Genomic DNA, 25,767 nt, shown 5'->3' on the forward strand with positions numbered 1-25,767 from the left:
GAACATGTTTAAAACTTATACAAATCCAGTCATTCAAAACCCTAAAATTCTTCACAGGACACAAGTGATATTTGAAGCTCCCTTTAACGATTATACTTCCAAATGTTTTTTTTTTTTTTTTAAAGTGAGCTAAAAAAATACAATTCTTCTTAACATCTCCGCGAGAACTTTTTTTCTTGCCCAAAGGTGGAAAAATGACAGAAATGACATTACCGGCTACGGTTACGTGAAATGTGGCAGCTCACAGAGAACTACCACATACGTCTTCTCACCGAATCCTTACACTGTGACGAGACCAGCCGACTCAGAGGAAACTGGAGCTTAAGAAATCCAAAGACCTTGTCCCTGCTCATGCCATCAGGAAGTGGCAGAGCCAGGGCTCAAAACCAGGCCTGTCAGACTCAAAGCCCATCTCCACCACCATCACCTCACGAACAACAACGAGGGCAACCATTTACTGGGCACAGAATGGTCCGTTTAACACGAGAGATGTACAGCAAGGAAGGCATTAACATCTGAAGCCCAGAGAACGGAGTCCCTTCCTCAATTTTATAGAGCCAGTGCTGGTAGTATGGTTTGAACCTAAGAACAAAAGCCCCTAGTCTTTTTTCTGCCCCTGTGGCCTTCACATGAGGCAGAGATCAGCTCTCCACGTGCCTCCGAATGTCCAGCACACAAGAAGCCCCACTTCTTGTGGGGCCGTGGAGCCAATGCCAAAGGTCAAGGGGCCCACTATCTTGACATGTGACGTGGGAAGCTGGAAGGTTTCCCTGCCTCACCCGATACTGTGTTCCCCTTGGAAACCCACGTGGTCCGAACGACACAGGGAAATTGACACCTGGAATAGGTGGAAGAATTTATCATTTTTATACCATTATGCCTTATTTACCCCATTTTCCTGTGACCAACCTGACCTTTGAAAAAACCTTGGAAGGCTTCATAAGCTCTGTAATCTAACAGATGGAGACAGCCCGCTGAGCACTGAGGTCCAGGAGAAGATAGACACAGCCTTCCTATACACTAGCAGGAACCAATCTGAAAATGTCCAGGAGGGAAAAAAAAATCCCATTTATGTCAAAATAGCAGGGAAAATACATAAAAATCAACCTCACCAGAAATAGGAGAGACCAGAGGAAGAAAGAGATACAATTTTATTGAAGAACACATAAGCACTTGCATGTGAAAACTCAATATTTATAAATGCTAATCCTTTACAACTTAACTGATAAATTCAATCTTTTCCCAATGTTATTCCAATCAAATGTCCAAGTTTTTTGACGAAAACCTGACAAGTTAGTCCTAAAATTTCTCCAGGAAGATAAAATGTGTACAAAATAGCCAAAATAGGACGACTGGGTGGCTCAGTCAGTTAAGCATCTGACTCTTGATTTCAGCTCAGGTCATGATCTCAGTTTGTGGATTCGAGCCCCACATGGGGCTTTGCATGACAGCATGCGGAGCCTGCTTGTAATTCTCTCTCTCCTCTCTCTCTGCCCCCCACCCCCACTCACACGTGCATGCTCTTTCTCTCTCTCTCTCTCAAAATAAACGAACTTAAAAAAAGTGTTTTAAGCTAAAATATAATGTGTAAAGGACAGAACGAGGTGATATTTGCCCCACTTGCTAGTTATCAAAACTTACTATAGAAAAACCTGAAATAAACAAAAATGTTTAGGAGTATGAACAGACAACAGGGCAATACAAAGGAGAATAATTTTTTTAAAAAAGGCTGATAAATTTATGTCAATTCACTATGTGATAAAAATGAATATTCCATATAGTAGGAAAAGGAAATAAATAACAGTACATTATGCTGGAGGAATTAGCTATCTCTTTGAGGGAAAAAACGATTACTTTTCTCCACAAGATACTCAAAGGTAAAGAGCTTAAGGTAAAAAAAAAAATGTAACAAAAGGAGAAAATACAGGTGAAGTCTTCATAATCCTGGTAAAGGGAGGACCTTCAAAAGAGCAAGAAAGATGAACTGCCATTTTATAGAATAGCATGCCCTATGAAAATATGTTCAATCTCACTCATATTCATATAAAGGTACATTTAAACCCCAATGAAATACTACTTTCCACCCAACTGATAGGCAAACATCTTGGGCTGGTTTTATCCAATGTTGGCAAGACGAAAGTGATCCCACACACGGATAATGAGGGTATAATCTTTTTGGAGGGCAATTTGGCAGTATCTAGTGAGTGACATATCCTTTGACCCAGCAATCACACTGTAGGGTTTCTTTCTAGGGGAAATAATTGTGCAGAGGCTTACAGAAGGGTGTGTGTAAAACTATTACTAACAGCTCCGAATCTGAAGGAACACAAATGCCTATTAGTGAGCTGTGATGATACAAACAATGGCGTAGTCGCACCATGAAATCCTCTGTTATTCATAAAACCTACGAGGCAGACCTTTACGTCCTGATAAAACAGGCTTCAGCATATGCTGAAGTGAAGAAAACCCAGGAGCAGAGCCCATGACTACAGTGTGATTTTACGCATTCGTGCATACGTGTGGAGAACAAACATATAGAGCTATATAAATGCTACATAGGCTTGCAAATGTAAATACTAAGCTGGGAACTGGTGGGTAGGGCTTCAGACCAGAGAAGAAGGGTCTGAATGGGACCAAAACAGGAGCACGGGGCGCTCCTACCCTCACATGCTCTCTGCGTGAATCCACTGGGAAACAGACTTGACTCATAAAGTGATTTTTTAAACTTTTTATAATTTACACTATAGGAAAGCTTTACGATTTCCATTGATTTTATTATTTAATCCAATTAGAATTCCTCATGAGCCCCCAAAGAGTTGCAAGAAGGTGTTTTGTGGAATCCATCCTAGTCAGTTACCAAGTGGCAATATCCATCAGGGCAGACGCTTGTGGGGCAACAGAATGGTAAAGGGCAATTACGTAGAACAGATGATGTTTGGTCACAGACCAGCTCTTCCCATTGACTCGGCGTTCAATACGGATCTCATCATATTTATTTAAGATCCTTAATTGTTACTTATCTTGTGTGTCTTGTTCTCATGTTTGCCTGTTCGGTTTCAGTAATGGAACCGTAATCTATCAGTTCAGTCTCAGGAAACACTTCCTTGACGTGCTTCTTCTGTTGCTGTCACAATTCACCTGCATTATGCATGTGTGAGCCATGCAGGAAGAAGGCAGACCTTTCTGCTATTCAGAATAAGGGATCTTTAGCAAAAGAGTCCTGCCTCTCCATCAAATGGGAGCGTCAAGCAAATTTGTCCCCAGTATTTCTTTTTTTGGTTGTATTTTGTTTTCTCTTGTTTCCCGTCCTCAGTTCTCTTTTCTCACATACGTTTTCTCCCTTCAAACTTTCCTTCAAGTTAAAAAAAGAAAAAAGAAAAAAAAAACCAGCTCATTTCAGTTATTTCCTCGGCAGCTGCCACAAATCAGTTTTGGAAGAAGTTGGAACATCACTTTAGGCCTGGGGATAGACAAGGTGCTCCAGATACAGTGCTACCCATTTCCAGGAAGGTACTGCTAACCCAGAGAGGGGCACCTCTGTGTCAACAGCGAGCATACTGTGATGGTAGGGACCCCAAACGGGGCATGGTGAACATCTGTTCTTTCCTCTTATTAAAATAATCACGGGGCGCCTGGGTGGCGCAGTCGGTTAAGCGTCCGACTTCAGCCAGGTCACGATCTCGCGGTCCGTGAGTTCGAGCCCCGCGTCAGGCTCTGGCCTGATGGCTCGGAGCCTGGAGCCTGTTTCCGATTCTGTGTCTCCCTCTCTCTCTGCCCCTCCCCCGTTCATGCTCTGTCTCTCTCTGTCCCAAAAATAAATAAAAAACGTTGAAAAAAAAAATTTAAAAAAAAATAAATAAAAATAAAAAAAAAATAATCACTTTTCGGGGCGCCTGGGTGGCTCAGTTGGTTAAGCGTCTGACTTAGGCTCAGGTCATGATCTCACGGTTCGTGAGTTCAAGCCCTGCGTCGGGCTCTGTGCTGACAGCTCAGGGGCTGGAGCCTGCTTTGGATTCTGTGTCTCCCTCTCTCTCTGCCCCTCCCCTGCTCGCACTCTATCTGTCTCTCTCTCTCTCACACACACACAAATAAACATTAAAAAATTTTTTTAAAAATAAAAGTCACTTTTCTTCTTCCCTTCTCTTCCATCCTCTTCCCTTCCTTCCTTTCCCTTTGCCCTTTAACCATGATAATGAAGGGCACTGTCATGAACAGAGAATACCTGGGGTCTGAACTTGGTCCTTGTTAACATCTTACATTACCATGGTCCATTTTTTAAAACTAAGAAACTATTAATGGGTACAGTTACCATTTATCATTACCTGTCTATTACTATTACTAAACTCCACACTTTATTTGGATTCACTGTTTTTTCCACTAATGTCCTTCTGTTCCAAGATACAATCCAGGGAACCATACTGCATTTAGTCTCATGTCTGAAAGTCTCTTAGTCTTTTCTTCTTTTTATGGCCTTGTGAGTTCTGAGCAGTACACGTCAGGTGTTTTGGAAAATGTCCCTCAAACTGAGGGTGCTGGTCTTTTGCTCATGCTTAGACTGGAGTTATGGGTTAGGGTAAAGAATATCAAAAGAAGTGATGTGCTGCTTTCGGGATATCCTATCAGAGGTACACGCTATCAACATAATTTATAACTGATGATGTCCATCTGGCTGAAATAGTGTTTTCTGGATTGGAGACAAATCGCTAAGTCTGGTGCAAAATCAAGGAGAGAACAAAGAGAATCTACATCACTTACTGGGAATTCTTCCATAAGGAAGATTTGTCTTTTCTCCTCCATTTATTTATTTATGTAATCATTTACTTATGTCAGTATGGATTCACATACATTTGCTTCTTTTTTCTTTTTTTTTTTCTCTGTTTTCTTCTGCTCTGCCCTAAGAGCAGGCTCTGGTGCTGGGGCTACAATAAGTTAGTCATATTGGCACCACCTAAAACCTAAGGAGAAAACTTGGCTTTCTGGCTACAGAAAATGGGAAAAGAGCACCCTGAGGTCTGGAGTTTAGGGAAATCCCCATGTTTTTTCTCGTTTTTTTCCTCACTGCTTTGCCTTGAGAGTAATTCCAATTGCAGAAAACTACTTAGCAGCATGTGTGGCTAACACTTCTAGAGAAACAGTAAATTTCTCTCCAGAGGAAAGGGGCCCCCAGAAGCCATAGAAAATGGGACAAACGATGGAGAGGAAAGAAGTGGAGAAGAGTAGCCCTTAATTCTGTGCATGACCTGACACAAGTTCTGGGCTCATTCTGAGTTGCTCACATGGAGAAAAAACCCATGGCTGGAGAGCAAAGGGTTTGAGAAATTAACTGACATTGGAAAATCTGCCCACAGAAGGTGAGTCCAGAAGAGGCTGAACATACCCGGGTTCACTGCCCATTAAATGAAAATGGCGGACAGTCTCCAGAGGATTTTAACACAACGTAATATGTGGGGCACCTGAGTGGCTCAGTCAGTTGAGCATTCAACTTTGGCTCAGGTCATGATCTCATGGTTCATGGGTTCAAGCCCTGTGTTGGGTTCTGTGCTGACAGCTCAGAGCCTGGAGCCTGCTTTAGATTCTGTGTCTCCCTCTCTCTCTGCCCCTCCCCAGTTTGTGCTCTGTCTCTCTCTGTCTCTCGAAAATAAATAAATAAACAAATGTTAAATTTTTTTTTAAATAACATAATGTAATATTCAAAATGTCTAAGATATAATCTAAAGTTCCTAAACATACAGAAAACTGGAAAGTGTGACTGATTCTCAAGGAAGTAGACAATCAGATGTCAAGCTCAAGATTACCCAGGTACCAATTTTTTTTTTCAAAGACCTTTAAACAACTATTATAGTCATACTCAAAGAGATAAAGGTAGACACTCATTATGAATGGAAAGATAATCTTTACATAGAAACAGAAACTGAAAAATATGATATCTGAAATAAAAAATTCATTGGATGATATCAAAAACACAATGAAGGTGACAAAGAAAAGAGTCAGTGCGGGGCACCTGGGTGGCTCAGTCGGTTAAGCATCTGACTTCAGCTCAGGTCACGATCTCGCGGTCCGTGAGTTCGAGCCCCGCGTCGGGCTCTGGGCTGATGGCTCAGAGCCTGGAGCCTGCTTCCAATTCTGTGTCTCCCTCTCTCTCTCTCTGCCCCTCCCCCGTTCATGCTCTGTCTCTCTCTGTCTCAAAAATAAATAAACATTTAAAAAAGAAAAAAGAAAAGAGTCAGTGAACTTCCAAACAGATCAATAGAATTTACCCAATTTCTCCAACAGAGAGGGAAAAGAAAGTGAAAAACTCAGAGTCTCAAGGTCTCATGGGACAGTATCGGAAATATCTAGTATTCATGATATTTAAGTCCCAAAAGAAAGGGACAAAGAGATTGGTACAGAAAAAAAATCTGAAGACATAATGGCAGAAAACATAAATTTGGTTCAAGACATGAATACACAGCCATAAGAACTCCACACAAAATCAACTCAAAGGAAACCAACTCATCAAATTTATGAAAAGAAAAGATAAAGAAAAAATATTGAAAGCAGACAGAAAAAATAACCCATTATATATATATAGGAAAAACAACTCAATGACTGCTTGGTTTCTCATTAGAAACCAAACTTCTCAGAAGACAATGGAATAACATCTGTAAAATGTGAAAAGAAAAGAACTTCCAACTCAGGATTCAATACGCAGCATGCACGTCTTTCAGTAATAATGTCATAATGAAACTCATTCCTAACAGGCCTTCTCTAAAACAAATGTTAAAGAAAATTCTTCAACGTAGGATGTTCCTAGAGAGTTTAGAACTTCAGAATAAAGAAAGTGCTACAGGGGAGCCTGGGTGGCTCAGCTGGTTGAGCTTCTGGCTTCAGTTCAGGCCACGATCTCACAGTTTGTGGATTCAAACCCCATGTCGGGCTCTGCCTTGACAGCTCAGAGCCTGGAGCCTGCTTTGGATTCTGTGTCTTCTTCTTTCTCTCTACCCCTCCCCAGCCCATGCTCTGACTCCCTCTCTCTCAAAAATAAGTAAACATTAAAAAAAAAAAGAAAGAACAACAGAAATGATAACTATTTGGGTAATTGTAATAGACTATTTTTGTCTTGCATTGTTTAAAATATGTATAACTATCTGAAGCAAAAATGTAAACATTGTCTAGTAGAGTTATCAGTATATGTGGATGTAATATAAATGCCAACTATGACATAAAGGGGCATGGTAATCCCTAGAGAAACCGCTTAAAAAATACTACAAAGAGTTAGAGTCTGAAAATTGATAGATAAATTTAAATGGATTACTAAAAGACATTCAAATAATTAAAAAGAAAGCAGGAAAGCAGGAACAGAGAAACACACATGCACACAAGAGAGGCACAAATCAAGCAAATAATAAGATGATACATCTAAAACCAACAATATCAAAGATTACATTGCATGTAAATGGTCTAAACACATAAATTAAATGACAGAGACTATCAGATTGGATTTTTTACTTTTTAATATGCTATATGCTGCTATATTAATGTTAGCCAAACTTGAATAGTCATAATAACATATGCACAACAAAAATGGAATTTTATCTGTGAATGAGGTGGGTCACCAAATACATTACCATCTGCCTAGGTGTAGAATATTTCTTGTTTTAATACCTTCCTTTTTTAAGGTTTGGCTGAGGTGGCTCTACTCTACCACAAACATGGCCAGGCCCACTGAAGCCAGTCAAATGGCTCTGATCGCCCACTCAACAGCCATTTGCTAACAGAGCTCTGATTCTGTTTAACCCCAGAGAAAAATCACTGGTCTGAGTGAATTGTAAAAATCTCATTTCCTTTTGTGAGTTGATGAGTCAGTTTTCGCCAACATGTAAGAGGGTCTATTGGGGCATCTAGGAAATAGATTTTTTTTTTTCCAAGAGAAGAGAGAGAGGATGAGAAGGGAAAAAAAAAAAAACTACTTTTTTTTTTTTTTTTTCTCCAGTGTGGACTCCCTCACTTTACTTTTGAAATTCTGCCTTGGGATACTTAGAGCTGTGGTAACCACTGCCACCAGGAAGGGAGCTGAATATGGCAGTGGAGAAAGATAAGAGGGGTCTGATGAACCAACCTTGAGAGCTCCTGCTACTGGACTTCTGGTCTAGTACACAAGAAATATACTTATCGTGTAAGCCAATGTTTGGCCATGCATTCTGCTACCTGTACTCAAAGTATTATTAACTGACAAATGAGCAAAGGGAGCCTGATCTTTTTCAGCACAGAATGTCATACGTGCACTTCTGCCTTTTGAGAACTGTTAGGGCCCTATTCTTTCCCCCTTTCTCAGCCACTTAGTTTGGAAGGGAGAGAGATGGCCTCTCTGCCTAGAGAGGACGAAGAAGACTAGAGTAAGAGACAGAGTACTATACATTTATTGCAGAGCCAAAAAATACTGTAGGAGTTAGGATTCATTCATTCAATCAAGTCAACAAACATTTATTGAGTGCTGATTGTGTCCTAAACTCTGTTAGGTGCTAGAGGTACAACAATGAGGAGAACAAGTTCTGTGCTTCAAACAGGGGTGATAAACAATATGCAAATAAGTATATAAGGTCAGGTTGTGTTATAAAGAAAAGCGGCCAAATAATTGCATGTTGAGGACTCTTCTACATAAAATGATCAGAAAATAACAGCTATTTCAGAACTTTATACAGAGATTTGTGTCCTTTCCTGCTTTCTTTGAGAAGTGATAAAGACACTTTGAAATTGCAAAGTCTTAGTAAAGTTCCACATTACAATTTAAGCTCAAAGAAAGCAGTAAAGCAACCTTTCTTTTGGAAGAAAGGAAAGAAGGAAGTTAAAAGGGAGGCAAGGAGGGAAGAAAGAAAAGAGAAGAAAAAGGAGGGAGAGAGAAAAAAGAAAGAAAGAGAAAAAAAGAGAAAGAGAAGGAGAAAGAGAAAGAGAAACAGAGGAAGGGAGGGAGTGAGGGAGGAAGGAAGTGCTACTTCAGGAAAGGTTTTAAATCTCAGTACAAGATCAATCTGTGATAACAGCTCACAAACTTGGAAATTTAGTAAGAGAAGAACTTAAAAGGGTTAGAAAATGGCCAGATAGTGTCAGCTAAGCTAGATGGTAAAACAAAATTGAGACTAGAGAAGGAATGGAGCATTAAAGGACAAACTGAAACGAGGACAGGCGAAAGGAGCCGTAGGTGTGGAGAACAAGTCATCAAAGCAACTAGAAATTTTCTGGACTGTGACACGGAGGTCAGGAGGAAATCCTTTCGGGTGGAGCAGAAACTTGGGTAGCATATATTATATAGAAACAACCTGATTCATGATCTTACTTATAGCAGGAAGAATCAGTGTTCTGGCTATTCCCTGCTTAGAAAGGCCGTGAGCCCAGAACTCCTTAGGGGTTGTACCAGGTTGAGAACTACACCCTTCTTTCTACAGCCCGCATTCTTCCAGTTTACAGGCTCTTTCTCAGGCTGGGAATTCCAAAACCCGGGACAGGCGGGGCTCCAAAACCTGGAGGTTAGTAGTTGCCAAGTTAGCCACTAAATTTCCAGGCAGCCCCTCCCCCCAAAGCTCACAAGAGAATTATTGCTGAGTTCCATTTTCAGGGCACGTCTTTCCCCCACGAGTATTAAATCCAGATTAAATCATAAATACACGCCAGTTGGAGCCGCAACTTCATATTCCAGAGCGAACCCTACGACTTCTGCAAACACTCCCCCTTGCTGCCAGAAACCCCGCCCCCGTTCGTAACCATGGGAACGACTGACTCTCTGCGAGCCGGAGATTCCCGGTTCCGCCCCCTCCCTAACAAATATTGTTTCCCACTATCTGTCCACATGGGCGCACCGCCTTACTATTGGTCACTGCCCCAGGACTGTGCCTTGCTCCAGCCAATAAGCGGCCTGTGCACGTGTACGCCTGCGTATCCCGATTGGTCACCACTGCTTGATCACGCACTGCCTACCTGCGCCATCCGGTGCGTGGGAGAGCCTATGATATGACTCGGTGGCCATTTACAACCAATCCGCACCAGGCGGGGCTCACAGCCGGCCTATGGGTGCGCGCCGGGGGTGGGCTGTCCCGGCCCCTTACCAGTCCCACCTGGGTTTGTTAAAGCGATAGGCCCCACGGCGCGCTAGGGCTCCACCGGGCACCGCACAGCGGCCGCGGGCGCCCGTGACAGCGGCGCCGCTCTGCTCGCCACGCCGGCTCCGGACAGCTGCCGACCTCCCCGGCGCGGCCGCATCGCCCGGCGGGATGGGCGGCGAGGCAGGGTCCGCGGCGGCCGTGGGCTCCGAGGGCCGCGTGAAGAGCCTGGGTCTGGTGTTCGAGGATGAGCGCAAGGGCTGCTACTCGAGCGGCGAGACGGTGGCGGGACACGTGCTGCTGGAGGCGGCCGAGCCGGTGGCCCTGCGGGCGCTGCGCCTGGAGGCCCACGGCCGAGCCACCGCCGCCTGGGGCCCGAGCCCCGGCGCCGCCGCCCCCGCCGCCGCGTCGGAGGTGGAGTACCTGAACGTGCGCCTGAGCCTGCGCGAGCCCCCGGCCGGTGAGCGAGGGCGACGACCCCGGAGTCCCGGCCGGGCCACGGGAGGCTCCTCAGAGGGGCTGCCAGGAACCGGGAGGGCGCGCGCCGGCGGAAGCCCACCAGCCGGGGGGCGGGGGCGGGATCCGCGGCTGGGGTCCGCCCACCCGGTGGCCGGAGCCTCAGTTTGCTCGCCGGTGACGGGCGGGTAACAATGCCCGTGCCCCCCAAGTTCAAAGCACCGGGGCGATGCCGCGTGGTGGGTACGCACCTCTAGCTGGCTCCTCGCCCCCGGGCCTCACCGGGCCCGGCGTCCCGGGACGGTCCAGGACGGTCCCCGGAGTGAACCGTTGCTATGGGAACCTGTGATGAGCAGACAGAAATCTAGGTTCTGGGGATCTAGGTCCTGTCCCTTCTGGCCTGAGGAATGGAGGGCGGAATCCGTCTTTGAGGGGCCATGCTGTGGTGCCCACTGGTTTATGGGCCTCCCGTTCCCATTCTGGACGTAGACGCTCGTGTCTGGTTCATGATGAATTAGCAAAACCTCAGTCCTGGGAAGAGGGGAAGTAGTTCCTGAGCGGTAGGTAGGAATTCAAAGGAAGTGTTTGGTGAGCATCTTACTTGGCTTCCCTCTTCTGGAAGCAGGGTAACTTAAGAGTTCTGCCTCTGCCTTATATTCTTTGTTTTTTATTCTTTGCTTCTTTTTGTTTCCATTGCAACATCCCTTTCCACACCCCCCCCCCAACCCCCTTAGGCCTTTGGAGACAGTGGGATCTGGGCATGGTAAGAGTTTCTGGAGGAAGAATTACCTTTCTTGTCCAGTCTTGTGGAGTCCAGTTAATAGTGTAGGTTTTTCCAGAAGTGGTAACCCATTATATATGTTTCCTCAATCTTTATATTATATGTAAATGTTAAGATTTTTTGTAATTATAACAAATATGCAAAAGTTGCTTTTCTTAATCATGAAAATACTCGGAACAGGGAATCTTGGTCTTCATGCAGTTGGTGGAAGTTACTTTACACCATTTCACTCTTCTGCCTTCTCAGCTTCAGCTTTTATATATAAAATGAGATAATGGTATAAACTCCCCTCCCTTGAAGGGTCCAATGCAGTATATCACTGCTTTGCCCCTTGCTGTGTCTTCTACAAAACGAATAGCAGGTGCAGTTTTGCCTTGTCTTGCTATGGAGAAGTAGACTGTTCCCAGTTAAATCCTCCAAGTATGTGAGAATCCAGTGATCCCAAATATTGTAGCAAGGAAAAAACATATCTGGAACCAAAGCCTTCTTTTGGATTCACAAGTGCATTGTGTTGGGTGACCCTTTCGTGGGTATGGTTTCCGGGATCTGCCCACGCACGCCTCCCCCAATGGTCAGAGACAGGGCAGATTTTCAAGATGGCTGACTGGCGTCAAGGGTCATGAAGAGAGAAGTGGTTTTTGTCCAGGACTTTGGACTCTATATCTTTGTGCCCATAACTACTGAGTAAATAGATACAACATTAATAGCAGTTAGACCTGGAATTTAAGAATTGCTTTGGTAAAACCTGGGCTAATAGTGTTTTGATTCACGAGTTAGATCTTGCTTTTTCATTCTGGTGGAATAGAACGGCTAAGTCTAGACAACCTGAACATTTTTTTGCTTCTTTTATCATAACAAATATTTGCAAAGATTATGTTTCATTTAAAAATCATAATCTGTTGGGTGCCTGGGTGGCTCAGTCAATTAAGCAACCAACTTCTTCTCAGGTCATGATATCACAGTTCCTGAGTTCGAGCCTCACATCAGGTTCGCTGCTGTCAGCACAGGGCCCACTTCAGATCCTCTGTTCCCCTGTCTCTGTCTCTCCCCCATCCATTCTCTCTCTTTCTCCCTCTCTCTCTTAAAAAGAAATAAATACTTAAAAATAAAAATCATAATCTGTTTTGTTGAATTTTTTTTAGTAGGCTCCATGCCCAACATGGGCTTGAACTCACAACTCTGAGATCAAGTGTCAGTTGCCCCACCAACTGAGCCAGGCAGGAGCCCCTAAAAATCATAGTCTTTTTAAGGTGATCTCATTGAGAAAAAATAACAATAACATCTGTAGCTTGGAAGAGGTTAGCAACTATACAGGGTCATAGATTCTCAGGGTCATTTAATTCCAAGACCTAGGTGAATTCCAATCACCTGAAGAGATTTTTTACAAATCTAGATTTGGGGGAAATGTGCCTATGAGATCTGTTTTCAGGAAATCTCCCCAGATAACTGTTTGGCATTGTTAAATCTAATCTAACAGCTTGCTGCCATTGTGATTGATACTCGTCATTTTTTTTTTTTTAATTGAGGAATTGTGGTAGAAAGACAAGACAGACCAGAGAGTTGGTTTCAGTTGGTCACCAACCAGCAGTCTGTCCTTGTGGGAGTCCCTCATCCTTCCTGAACCCAAGTCCCTGTAATGATATTATAGCTCCCATGGCTCCTGGGTGCCCTGAATTAGGATGTTGGTTGGGCTATAAGAACATTGGTGAATGGAACACCTCTCTGTGAAATTGTAGCCTTCACTGTATGAGGCACACATAATGAGCCAAGACAACAGAAGCATAAATGGGCACATGATTCAGCTTGTGAACCTTTTTAATAAAAAAAATAATAATAATAATAAATAAGAGGAAGAAAACTAAGATTTGATTCCAAAAACTATAACCTATATTTCTCAACCTTCTCAATTTTTGTTCTATTTATGCATGGAGGTGATTGAAAGTCTTCATTTTAAATGTTACATGCTTCCTGTGTGGATTTGTTTTGTCTATGATGAGAGAACTTTATCTCTTAACCTCTCAATATCCTGGGTAACTCTGTTCTCCACACATGCCCATTGTGCTCGGCCTCATGCTGTTCCCTTCGTCTAAAACCCTGCCCTGCTCATCTCCGTGCCAACAACCCTCAGGTCCGGGACAGGCATCATCCCCTTTCCAGGTTCGGGCACTCTGTGGTCATTACTTGGGTGTGTGTATGTCTGTGGCCTCCTTCCCTCCCCTGGTCTGTTTGACAATTGCCATCACTCATCTTTGCATCCACAGCGCCTGACATCTAAGCATTATAAATTTTGAACTCAAATGAAATCTCCATTTCTGAACATTGTAAAGTACTTGAATTGTCATATCCAGTAATCTAATGATGATACATTTGAACTGTAGTCTACCCCCGTCAGGAGCACAGGGATTGCCTTGAGCCTTTTACTTTGATGGCAGTAAATTGGGAGAGGCTTCCCTAGCGTCCAGTGCTGGAGCACTGCTGGGACACTGCTGAGGCTTGTAGGGTGTCTCTGAGCACACGTGAGCCTTGGGGACTGTCTCAGTCACTGTTGTTTTAACATAGCCTCATGTTCCTGTCACTTGCTCACTTTGCCTCCAAGTCACCCACTCTGTCTCATATTTCTATTTGAATGACTTTCCGTGGAAGATACTATACTTATTCTGCCCCTCATATATTACACACTGAACACTGGGGACATTTGGAAGACTAAATGGGCCAATAATGCATTCCTGTTTTCTAAAAAGACAAGGTTGAAATGTTAACTGAATTGTTTCTAGTAATTAAGTGGGAAAAAAATCACTAGCCCTTTAATTTTTTTTTTTTAATGGATACAGTAGAAATTTTTGTTTTTAGTATCAACTGACAGGCAAATCTCAGACTTCTCATCTGCCCTGCCCTTTCTTCGTCTTAATCAGGCCACCCTTGATGAGGGAATTTAGTCCTAAATTTGAACAGATGAACAGAAAAGGCGGGGAAGGTTTATAAGGATCTCTGCAGAGCTATCTAACCAAATGGCAGCCCCGGAGTTGGCTTTGGATCTGAGTGATGCAGATTGTGTGTTCATCGGAGCTCCAGCAGCGCCTCTGGCCTTGCAGGGTCCATCCACCCTGTGTCTTGGCCTTCTGACAAGCAGGGATAAGCCTCTGTGTGGGATGCAGTGGAGCTGGCCGACCCGGACCCAGAGCAGGAGAAAGGAGGCATGCTTGTGCTTGGCCCACCCCGCTGAACTTGAACTAGCCACCTATTAATCAGTAGAGCTTACGTGCAAATGCAGGACTCTTACCTAATAAGTTGTCCTGTTGGTTTGGCTCTTTCGTATACTCGATATTCGTAATTCTCCAAGGAAATTCTTCACCCCCTTTTTCCGTTTTTGTCCAAGGAATACAGAATCTGATTTTTATGCCATACCCAAAATAAATAGATGTATTTTTTGTTAAATCAGTTTTAAATGCAATTGAATACTGATATCTCATGTTAGCATAATAGTGTACCATATGCTACCATACTAGTATTGATGTGTGTTAGTAATGATATTATGTTAGTATACTTGTGCTAGTCTATGAGTAGGGTGAGCAAATGTTTATGTATATGTATACATGTACATACATGCACTCGCGTTCACCTATGTATGTATATGGGAACTCTAGGCTCCGACACTTTATGGTAATTACTTGTGTGATTGGTCTCTTTGAAGATAGAAGATGTGTGTGTGTGTGTGTGTGTGTGTGTGTGTGTGGTTTGAAATTGATTAAAATTAGTAGGCTGATTCAGATTTTAATTCTCTAAATCTCAGCGTACTGTACCTTATGGAGTACACTGGATGTTATAGCCAGGAAAACCTCCTTTAAAAAGAATATGATTTAGGTTGTGAAAATTCTTGATCTAATACTAACCTTAGTTAAAATGTATTTTCTTTTTTAGGTGAAGGCATCCTCTTATTACAGCCTGGAAAACATGAATTTCCATTTAGCTTTCAGCTTCCATCTGAGTAAGTGAAACTATTATTTTCATGATTTTCTTTCTCCGCAGCATGCCCTGCCGGATGTGTGGGTACCACGTACCGTTACACCCGCTTATCTTGCATTACCCCAGGATAGGCTTACCTTGTTCACACTCTTGTTTTTTGTTTTTTGTTTTTCTTTCTTTTTTTAAGCCAAAACCATCATTTTAAGGGTTTTTTCCAATTGTGTGTAACTGAAAGATGAACTTATAAGTTAATGTCTTTGGCTTGTTTCAGACCTTTAGTAACCTCATTCAGCGGGAAATACGGAAGTATTCAGTACTGCGTGAGAGCAGTTTTGGAACGACCCAAGGTACCTGATCAGAGTGTGAAGCGGGAACTTCAGGTTATTAGTCACATCGATGTCAACACACCAGCATTATTAGTAAGTCCTTCCTTCTTCTCTTCCCCCTTCCCTCCCTCCCTCCTTGCTTTCAATTGTGCTATGTACATTGAGCCAGTTTAGTGGTCGTCTGTCCTGTCACTTTCTGATAGAATCTCGTAACCCATGGGCATTCACTCTAAATGTGTGATTCTAGGCCGGGCAAATTACAAATTGTGTGTGTTAATTCTATTGATTATGTCTCCGTTGTTCGGGGCTTCTTTTGCCAAAAAGTTATACAGGCTTGAAATGCATTAATAAGGCTTAATAATAATAATGCACACACAGAGAGTGGTTACTTTTACCAGAGCCACCACATTCACAGGGCTGTGGTATTCTAAACTCTTCAATAATAGCAGGTTGAGGAACAGTAATTATGGAAGAGTATTAATCATGCTCAGCCTGTTATTGAAGCTCAGGCCATTATGCTATGTATCCTTCCATTTTGCATGCCATTTTCTAACATTAAGTAAGTGCACGCAGCTGCTGTGGGGAGCCTTTCACTTATCATTTCCTTATGACAGATTTGGCCACATTAAAGCATTGAACTTCTAATAATCACCAGAAATACTGTAGGCTGATAAGAAAGATTAGGCTATAAGTAACAACAGAATAGGCAAGATGGGAGCTAATGAGCTAGATTCTTTTATCTAAACCCATATTATCAAAATAATATAAAATTATACCTTGTACTTTCATGATAGCTATGAGGACCTAATGGTTCTTCATTTAAATATGAATGAATGATTTTTTTTTTTTTTTTTTACTTCCTAGAAAATACTAGGATAATTTAAACTTTCCATCATGATACTGATGTTCCAAACATGTATGTTTAGTATCGGGGGTTTCTTTTTCTGGCCAATGTTTTTAAAGGGAAAAAAAACAGGAGTTAAAAGGTGTTTTGCTCTGTTTTCATACAAAAACTGAATAGACTTTACGGTTTGTTCACTTTTAGAGTGTGAAAATATAACAGTTATGCCCTGGTCACATGGCCCCTTGTGGCCAGAATTCTAGAACAGCCAGCACGCAGCTGACCCGGCTCACAGCTAGTTACAGCTGAAACTTACCATCCACTAACCACTTTTCTTTTTTTTTTTTTTTTTTGCAAATTGACAATACTGTCTTGTATTTTTAAAAACTACTTGAAATTGGGAAGTTAGCTACTTCTAAGCTATTCATGGGACCATGGTGGCAAATGATTTAAAGAGATTTTATTTTTTTTTGCCAGAAAGAGAAACTAGTAATCCTTTAATATTCTTTTATAAGTAAAAAATGTTGCAGCTTTGGGTTTTACAATGAGCTTTTGGTTTGTGCATCTTTCCAACTGACCATCTTAAATCTTGAGTCATTTCCATCGATGCTGTGGAGTAGAGAGCAGGGCGGTATGTTCAGTAACCCTGTGGATCCATGACATTGGGTTTATCTTGCTGCCGTTACACTAAAACCCAAAACATTCTAAGTTAAGGGCACTTGAAATTTCTGCCTACTAATGTACTTTTGAATTCAGGAAATGAGACTGTTTGCTTGTTCTACAGTTTAGATGCCAAAACAAGTACAATGTTCTGATTATTGATTTTTATACCATTTCTCCTTTTCCCTAATACACACGTAAGGTTTTTAAAAGAAAAAGTATCAGGGCGCCCGGGGAAGTTCAGTCGGTTGAGCATCTGATTTCGGCCCTGGTCATGATCTCGCTGCTGGTGGGTTCAAGCCCCACATCAGGCTCTGTGCCAACAGCTCAGAGCCTGGAGCCTGCTTCAGAGTCTGTGTCTCCCTCTCTCTCTGCCCCTCCCCCACTCTCACACTGTCTCTCCCTCTCTCAAAAATAAAAAAACATTAAAAAATTAAAAAAGGAAAGAAAAAGTATCTCTGTCATGTTAATAGGTATGACTACAATTTTTGATTACTACTTTAAGGGATGTTAAATCATTTTCCAGAAACATAATGATTTACAGGGTAAAACAGGATGGTGTCACCTAATGTGAGTCTGAGAATTCACCTTAGTTTTCCTAAAAAGAGAATTTTTTTTTATGCTTTGTGTTTTACTTAAGTATTTTGCCTAGTCTGTCACATGAGGATAAAAGTGTTGATTTGTTTTTCGGAAGACCTTTCTTCACAGTTAATTAATAAAGAATGACACGATTTTAAGTTCTGTGAATTTTCTGCTAGTTTTATTAAAGTCATGTTATTATTTGAAATTTTCAAGACCCCTGTATTGAAAACTCAAGAGAAAATGGTTGGCTGTTGGTTTTTCACTTCTGGTCCAGTCTCGCTGAGTGCCAAAATTGAAAGGAAGGGATACTGTAATGGTAAGCACAACGTTTGAAAGTCCACGTGGAAGAGTCATTCATTTTATTGGCTAATTGCAAGTGATTTTTAATAGTGTGTTTTGTAATTTTAAAATGTGAATAGTACGGTTTTCTGTTTTTCACATAAGTACTTGATATTTAAGTTTTTTTGAGTGGATGAGTAGATTCCCGTCCAACTCCTGGCATTTTTGACTTCAGTGCTTTCGCTTTAGTGACAAAGTCTAAAATTAGAAGCCTGGGAAAATGCCAGCACTTGACTCGATGTTCGGCAGAGTGTCCCGGGCGGTGTTGCCCAGAAGAGCACTGTTGTGGGAAAGCCCCCAAGTATAGGGGGCTGCGATGTAGACCGTGAACAGTCTGAACAGTCAGACTGCCACTGGCGTGACCGTTTGTGAAGGGTCCGCTTCCGTACAGCGGCGTTGGCCCCCGCTCCAGGGCTCGGCCAACTGGGACCCAACGTGGTACGGGACGGTGTCACGGTGGACGTGTCATGCGGATGTAAAACTTGCTGCTGCATCCACTGTCTTACCTACCTGTGCCTGAACACCAGTTCCTTAAAAACAAAGCCTTTGTTCTCCTGTTGGCCGGGTTTTGATTTGATAGGCACTAGTGAGTCCGTCAGTGATCTTTCGTACTTTATACACCACTGGGCCATTTCTTGGTGTGTCTTAATTTTTATAGATATTGGCCAGTCACATGTCTTTAGAATTGGTAACCCGATACTGCTACATTAGACAAGCAAAGAATGCCGTAATTAGAAAGCCGCACCTGCCGTGAGCTGAGGCGATTCCTCATGACGCGGATTTACAGTTCAAGCCTCCCGTCAGAGGTCTCCTCTTGTGAAAGTGACTTTGTGACATTGCAGCTTTAATTGGTAATGGCTCTAGTTCACCGCGGGGAGGGCTTTCTGAAACGTCGCTGAAGGTGCTTTTGTTTCCTTTTCAGGAGAAGCTATTCCAATCTATGCGGAGATAGAGAATTGTTCCTCCCGCCTCATCGTTCCCAAAGCTGCCATTTTCCAAACGCAGACGTATTTGGCCAGCGGGAAGACAAAGACCGTCCGGCACATGGTCGCCAACGTGCGAGGAAACCACATCGCCTCTGGGGGCACTGACACATGGCACGGGAAGACTCTAAAAATTCCGCCTGTTACTCCGTCCATCCTGGATTGCTGCATTATCAGAGTAGACTATTCCTTAGCTGTAAGCAGGAAGCTTATTTTTATATATATATATTTTTTAAAGTGTATTTACTTTTTACTTTTTAATTTAAAGCCAAGTTAATTAACACGTAGTGTAGTATTGGTTTCAGGAGTAGAAGTTAGTGATTCATCACCTACATGTGACACCCAGGGCTCATCCCAGCAAGTGCCCTCCTTCATGCCCATCACCCCTTTAGCCCACCCACCCCCCCGCACCCCACCAGCAGCCCTCAGTTTGTTCTCTGTATTTAAGGGCCTCTTATGGTTTGTCTCCCTCTATGTTTTTATCTTATTTTTGCTTCCCTTCCCCCGTGTTCCAGAGTGCTTTTTTAAAATGAAAACTATGTAGAATGGAGCAGTAACTGATGCCGTGTCCCCACGAGCACGTACATTCAGCGGCTGACAAAATGTCACTTTACACCAGCGTTCCGACAGGCTGGAGTGACGAAGACTGGCCTTTGTCTGTAATCCAAACCTATCCCCCTGAGGCATTTAACTAAGTCACATGAAAGAGTTAAGGTGCGTGCAGGGGGCTGGTCATGTTGAAGGCACCTACTTCATTTTCTACAATTCCTATGTGTAGGGCATGCTCCCTTATGCGGAAGGATGTTAAGGCTACGGTTCCCCATCACAGAGCATTCTCTATTTCGTGCGCCGTTCATTTGGTTTGTTGTCTATTGCATTTGGTCAGGATGATTTACAGTTGCATGCGGGAGCGGTGGCAGGCAACAGAGAGATTTGTTTGTGTGAAAAAATAAACTGGTCCATCTACTATGAGGTTTAACCTATATTTTGCCTTTCTCTCTGTCTCTCTTTTTTGCTGTCGTTGTTTTTGTTTGTTTGTGTGTTTGGCATATTAGGTGTATATTCACATTCCTGGTGCTAAAAAACTGATGCTCGAGCTGCCCTTAGTGATTGGCACAATCCCATATAACGGTTTTGGGAGCAGAAACTCCAGCACCGCCAGCCGGTTCAGCATGGACATGAGCTGGCTGACGCTGACGCTGCCAGAGCAGCCGGAAGGTACGACAGTCTGAGGAGCTTTGAGCGCGAAGTTCACACGTAGAGTAAGAGCAGGCGGGGTCAGGACAGAAGTGCTCAGATGACCATTACTACTGCTGTTAACAGCGGCCCCGACTCTTCCGGGTACTAAAAACTAGAAAACGGTGTTCCCGGAAGGGACGTGAAGAGCTTGGCTTATCCAGGACGCAAAGCTGCTGGTGGCAGAGCCAGGAATCAAGTCTTCTACTCCCGACTCCCATTCATTAGGAGTAAGACAATGAGAAAATGGTCCAAGTACGCGTAGAGTGCGTGTGTTTTCTGCAACCACGTCTACATGATCTGTTTGGCCTGCACTGTAACATCCATCGCTCGAAATGGAACATAATCAGTGTTGGTAGTGATTTCACAAAAGCAGAATTGATTAAATATGTCTTGTTGCAATAAGCACAAAAACTCGCTTACTAGAGCGGGGATTAAAAAAAAATCATTGTTTTCACATTTAGCTACATTTCTGGTTTTGGTAAGAGTTCGGGAGATTAACGCAATTGACTTTGCACGGACTTCTGAGATCCAACTCCATTTTTGTTTCAGCGCCACCCAATTATGCAGACGTGGTGTCCGAGGAAGAATTCTCTCGACACGTCCCTCCTTACCCTCAGCCCCCTGACTGTGAGGGAGAAGCATGCTGCCCTATGTTTGCCTGCGTACAGCAATTCCGCTTCCAGCCTCCCCCTCTCTATTCAGAGGTAAGCAAAGCAAAAGAAGATGAGACTTCTGCCTTGCTGTTTGTAAATAATCCTCCGTAAGTGTCTGCTGCTGATTCCAATGAGCAGGGGATACATAGTTAAAAAATTTTTCGGGTAACGTTAGATTAGTCCTGATCCAATCACCTCATTCTGTAACGGTTGCCTTGTAAACTACAACAGGCACGTCTCGCACCGTGGATTGCCTTTAAAATGTTTTATGTGGCCATAGAACACGGAGAATTTAAGTGGCCCACTGGGACTTATTACTGATAGGCTTTGAGCAGCTCAGCTTACAACCACCAATAATTAGAAACAGATACCAAGACCCTTTGGAGAGGGCTGGGATAGTAGTCTTAGTGTCTTGGTCTGTTTTTTCAGGTTGATCCTCACCCTGCTGATGTAGAAGAGACCCAGCCTCTGTCCTTCATTCTCTGAAAAAAATCCCAGAAATCACTGTGTTCATCATCCGATTAGAATGTTGGTTCTTCCCCCCGCTGCCTTTATGGAAAGAGGGAGAGAAGATTAGGGGAAGGACATACACGAACATCAAGATTGAAGGTGATAGAAATTGAAGGATGCATAACTTTCCAGTGGGCTGACAAGAATGCATTGCACAAATGTATGATAGGGTCATGTGTCCCCTTTAAATGATCCAATGAAGATGTGACAAGTCACAGAACGTAATGGAAGTCCTGGTGGTGAGAGAGTAAGTGAAGGGTGTCTGCGCTTGACCCAAGAGAACAGAATCCATGTGCGTGGTGGAAACACTAGATGAACATACCTTTAAACAGGTTTCTCCAGGTGGAACAGAAGTTACCCTAAGCTTTAAGGAAATATGGACTCGTTGGGAGCCTTGATCTTGAAGAAGGTAGCAGCACAGAGGTGTGTATAAATAGGAAAAAGGTCCACTCTAAATATGAAGTGACCCTCAACACTTCGGGGTCTTCATGATTTCTCCCCAGGTCCCATAGAACTGAAGTTCTTGAGAGAATCTTTTTATGAGGTCCTAATGAAGGAATATAGTTTCATATTGTAAATCGGCTGTACAGTGTTATGAAACCAAGAAAGAGTTCCTTGCAAGGCATGTCCGTTCAGAGGGGAAAGATGAATTTCAGTTTGAGAACACATTTTGTGGAAGGCTGTACTTTTTACCCCCTTCAAGGACTCTGTTAGGGTATGTGTTTGATTTTTCCCATGTCTTATTTACCTAAGATCATAGTAGAAAAAGAAAGGGGGGAAAAAAAGGTTGCATCCTCAGGATACCTCGATAACTACACAGAAAAAAACCAAAACAACAAAAGCCTCTCTTAACCTACCTCTAGTGGGGTTATCAGAATCCTTTTAAAACACCAGGCATGATAAGCCTTCTGTGGAGTTCCTGCTAATTGGCAGTCCCAATCTTATCTCGCCGATCGCTAAATCCGCAGGTGGACCGAGGGAAAAATCTATAAGGTTAGCATTAGATGAAAGTTAATAGATGTATACCAAAGGGTATTTCAAAATAGATGCAGAATCAAAAGAGGGTACAAATTTTGAGGGTACCATTTAAAAAGCAAAAACAAAAAATTCCTGCCTAGAGACTTCAGTCTACTGACGGCAGTCGCCACGCTGTACGTTATTATTCCAACTCTTTAGTAATTCTATTTAAACTGTGATTTTTTTTTCTTTATTGTCTTGGTGCAATATTTTATTATCATTTAACCTCAGGATATTCCGACCGACAAGATTGTGTTGCTGCTGAAAGTCTGAGCAGTGTTCTTCCTGTCCCCTGTTCCCCTCTTCTTCCTGGTCACGTGCTCACTTGCTCGTCCTTTGATCTGTTAGTTTCGTGAGCCGAGAGCACCCCCGGACACCGCATGGAAGGGAGGTAGGGATTCCCGCGGGAGAGATTTTGGACCAGCCAAATACTTTGGTTTTCTCCACGTCCTACGGGTTCGACCCAGAAACCCTGGTGCTTCCATGCAGAACACCACACTTCATTCGCCAGAACGAGTCCTCTTTTCTTTCCGTCAGCCTACATTCAGTCACGAGTGTAAAAGCTCTTTTTCTAAGGTTAAGTTTTGTATTTAGAGTTAGTCGGCCCTCCGATCAGGGATTTTTTACAAGCATGAGGTAGATGCAGAGTTTTCGCCCTTCCGGACATACCTCTCTTTGGAATCACGTGAGCACCTGCAGCAGGTTTTTCTCACCGTAAGCCACTGTGTAAAATCACAACACACAACTGTTATACTGATAATGGTGGTACCGAAATCGTCACACCCCGTTCATTCCCTGCTTTGGTTTTTAGTGTGTTGTGGGGTGTTTTGTTTTGTTTTGTTCTTGTTTTGCTTTGTTCTTGGTGTGTTTTTAAGCAGGTAACGTGTACTTAAGTGCTGTCTGAACAATTTTGCTTTTACTTTAAAAAACAAAAAAAGGCCACCTTCAGCCGTTTCTTGACTTCTGAGTTGTAGTTTACACGCCTTGTCACGATACCAAAACACAGTGATACCAAAACACAGTGAAAGACACGAAGCGAAAGGTATGAAGGAAGAGAAAGTCGAGCTGTTTGGTCCCACGTGGAAAAGCCAAGTAGTTGACTCCCAACTGCTTCGCACGCTCCTTCACTAGGATTGTTTTGTCACCTGTATTAGAGAAATCATGAAACGTGCTCCCAAAATGAAAGCACAGCTGATGTCTAGCACTTAACAGAGTAGCTGAAAGGGACGATTCGCCTTATCGAGTTGGTATCCGCCCATCTGACCTTAAGCAGTAGGTTGAAACTGCATACCTTTCTATAATCAAGACATTATTTTCCGAATGTGGAGAAGTCTACATTGAAACGGAGTTCTTGGGAATGAAGATAAAAATGCAGCTGCTATTGCTTGTTTATTCTGTTGTTTAGTTTGCAGAGAAACCGTGGCCTTAGAATTTTCTTTTTGAAGCAAACATTGTGACATTGCAGATGTGCATCTTCGGGCACACAAAATCCTTCCGTGGGCAGAACTTTAATTTTGATGTTTTTGTTTTTGCACAATAAGAAACTCAATAGGCAGGGGTTTTGTTTTTGATAAGTTAACTATGAAAGCTTTTTTATTTTTATTATTAAAAATGTAACAGTTTAACCCACAGGAAAAAAAAAATAAAGATTGTATTTTGTACTCTGGTTTGAACCCCATGGGTTCCTTTTGTTAATAAAATGATGACACTAATGCTGTGAGGTGCTGGGTTGTTTTTTGTTTTGTTTTGCTTTATTTTTATAAGATTCTGACCTGAATTGTTACAGACATAGGGGGGAGAGTCAATACCACAAGACAAAGTGTAATTGCTGTAAATTAAGATCCTTTTGTAAACGCGTATGGTCACCGGGCCGGACAGCCTGGGGGGATCCCGAGCCTGGTTTTACAGCGGGCTCCGTTTCCCCCAGGTAATCCGTTTTTAGCATTCTGTGAAGAAATGTGGTTGACATTTAGAGTAAATAAGCCTAAACTATTTTGGTTGTTGAGGGAGTACTACCTTCATTTGTTCCCAAATGATAATGGCTATTTTTTAAAGCTTCTGGAGTTTTCATGTTTTACGGGCCACATGTTTCCCCAGTGGAATCTGGTGGGCTGCTGGTGGATGGATTGGAAGGCACTGACCCAAGCAAACCTCCCCTTTCAAATGGGTAAAAACCGTGCATTTTGTACAGGGAATATACAGTGGCATATCATCTCAAGAAAGCTCCCAGACCCTCTCTCCTGGAAAATTCTCAAACTTAGCTAGGTGGTAAAGCCCAGGTAATCTACTCTCCCAAGTGTTTCTAATCTTGTTAAATAATAAATAGGTCGTTTGTGGATCCTCATTTGCAATCAACATAAATCGAGACATTTGTCTCCTGCACTAAATACTGAGACAAAATTTGTAAGTTCACCGTTGAAGTTTCTGCAGTGCCTTCGGTAAAATGGTGGGTTCCAAAATTTAGAACTAGGCAGACAATCACAAAGAATCTGGGACAAAACCCTCATATTACAAATGAGGATACCAAAACCCAGAGGTGTGACCTGAAAGTCTGACCTACATTTTTCTGTAAGATCTCTGCTCATTCTAAAATTTCCTGATTCTACTACTCTAATAGAAGTCACAAAAACAGTAATTGCTTTAAGTTACACGGGTTAAGACTCACTCACAGAACCGGATACTAACCATATGCTAATCAAGAATCAGGGGAACCTGAGTGACTGAGTCCCTTAAGCATCTGACTTTAGCTCAGGTCAGGATCTCATGGTTCGGGGGTTCAAGCCCTGCATCAAGCTCTGTGCTGACAGCTCAGAGCCTGGAGCCTGCTTCAGATTCTGTGTCTCCCTCTCTCTCTGCCCCTCTCCTGCTCGTGCTCTGTCTCTGTCTCTCAAATTTTTTTTTAAAAAAGGTAAGAAAATTAAAAAAAAAAAGAATCTTCTGTGTACCTATGTAAAAGCCCTGCCTCCTGAAAGGACACGAGTCCTTGACTAAATTGCTTCCTAAGTATGTTTAATTAGTAGCTTAAACCTTTCCTTCAGCAGTGGCATTTGTTTGTAACTTGATATTTTGAAATAATTACAGAGCCACAAGTTGCAATCATAGTACAGAGAGATCCTGTGTCCCCATCACCCAGTCTCCCCCAAAGGTAACCTCTTACATAACAACAATATATTACCCAGACTGGAGAATTGACATTGACACATTCCACACAATTAACTAGAATTCAGGGCTTGCTTGGATCTGGCCAGGTTTTGAATGTAGTCATTGTTCTTGCAGGTGTTTGTGTGTGTATTCCGTGACATTGTATTGTGTCTAGGTCCATAGCATCACCACCATCACTGCAG

The 25,767-nt window shown here is 42.8% G+C and overlaps 1 protein-coding gene and 2 long non-coding RNA genes across 4 annotated transcripts in view; 1 reads left to right on the forward strand and 2 right to left on the reverse strand.

Annotated features, from left to right (window-relative positions):
• LOC122239395 overlaps positions 1-11,761 on the reverse strand; it is an 85,325-nt gene extending 73,564 nt beyond the window's left edge. For both annotated transcript variants that reach the window (XR_006218440.1, XR_006218439.1), the window contains exon 1: positions 10,781-11,761. This is a non-coding gene — a long non-coding RNA (uncharacterized LOC122239395). The remainder of the gene's footprint in view (positions 1-10,780) is intronic.
• LOC122239396 lies at positions 2,714-10,038 on the reverse strand. Its single transcript, XR_006218441.1, has 2 exons — positions 9,952-10,038; positions 2,714-3,352 (listed from the first exon to the last, which is right to left on the reverse strand). It is a non-coding gene; the product is annotated as an uncharacterized LOC122239396 (long non-coding RNA).
• On the forward strand, positions 10,148-21,621 carry ARRDC4 (arrestin domain containing 4). The gene is made up of 8 exons (XM_042988142.1): positions 10,148-10,533; positions 15,229-15,295; positions 15,545-15,692; positions 17,896-17,998; positions 18,944-19,200; positions 20,060-20,222; positions 20,793-20,947; positions 21,326-21,621. Exons 1-8 carry the CDS (start codon positions 10,245-10,247, stop codon positions 21,380-21,382), a joined length of 1,239 nt encoding a protein of 412 aa, XP_042844076.1. The 5' UTR covers positions 10,148-10,244; the 3' UTR covers positions 21,383-21,621.
• Positions 21,622-25,767: the final 4,146 nt, after the last annotated feature.

Source organism: Panthera tigris, chromosome B3, assembly GCF_018350195.1.
Source record: "Panthera tigris isolate Pti1 chromosome B3, P.tigris_Pti1_mat1.1, whole genome shotgun sequence".
Lineage (NCBI taxonomy): Eukaryota > Metazoa > Chordata > Mammalia > Carnivora > Felidae > Panthera > Panthera tigris.

Excerpts from the sequence above, each read along its gene's own strand:
- ARRDC4 (XM_042988142.1), top strand. The coding sequence starts at position 10,245 with ATGGGCGGCGAGGCAGGGTCCGCGGCGGCCGTGGGCTCCGAGGGCCGC. Across the intron at positions 10,534-15,228 it reads CCTGCGCGAGCCCCCGGCCG|GTGAAGGCATCCTCTTATTA; the intron begins GTGAGCGAGGGC and ends TTTCTTTTTTAG. Across the intron at positions 17,999-18,943 it reads AAGGAAGGGATACTGTAATG|GAGAAGCTATTCCAATCTAT; the intron begins GTAAGCACAACG and ends TTTCCTTTTCAG.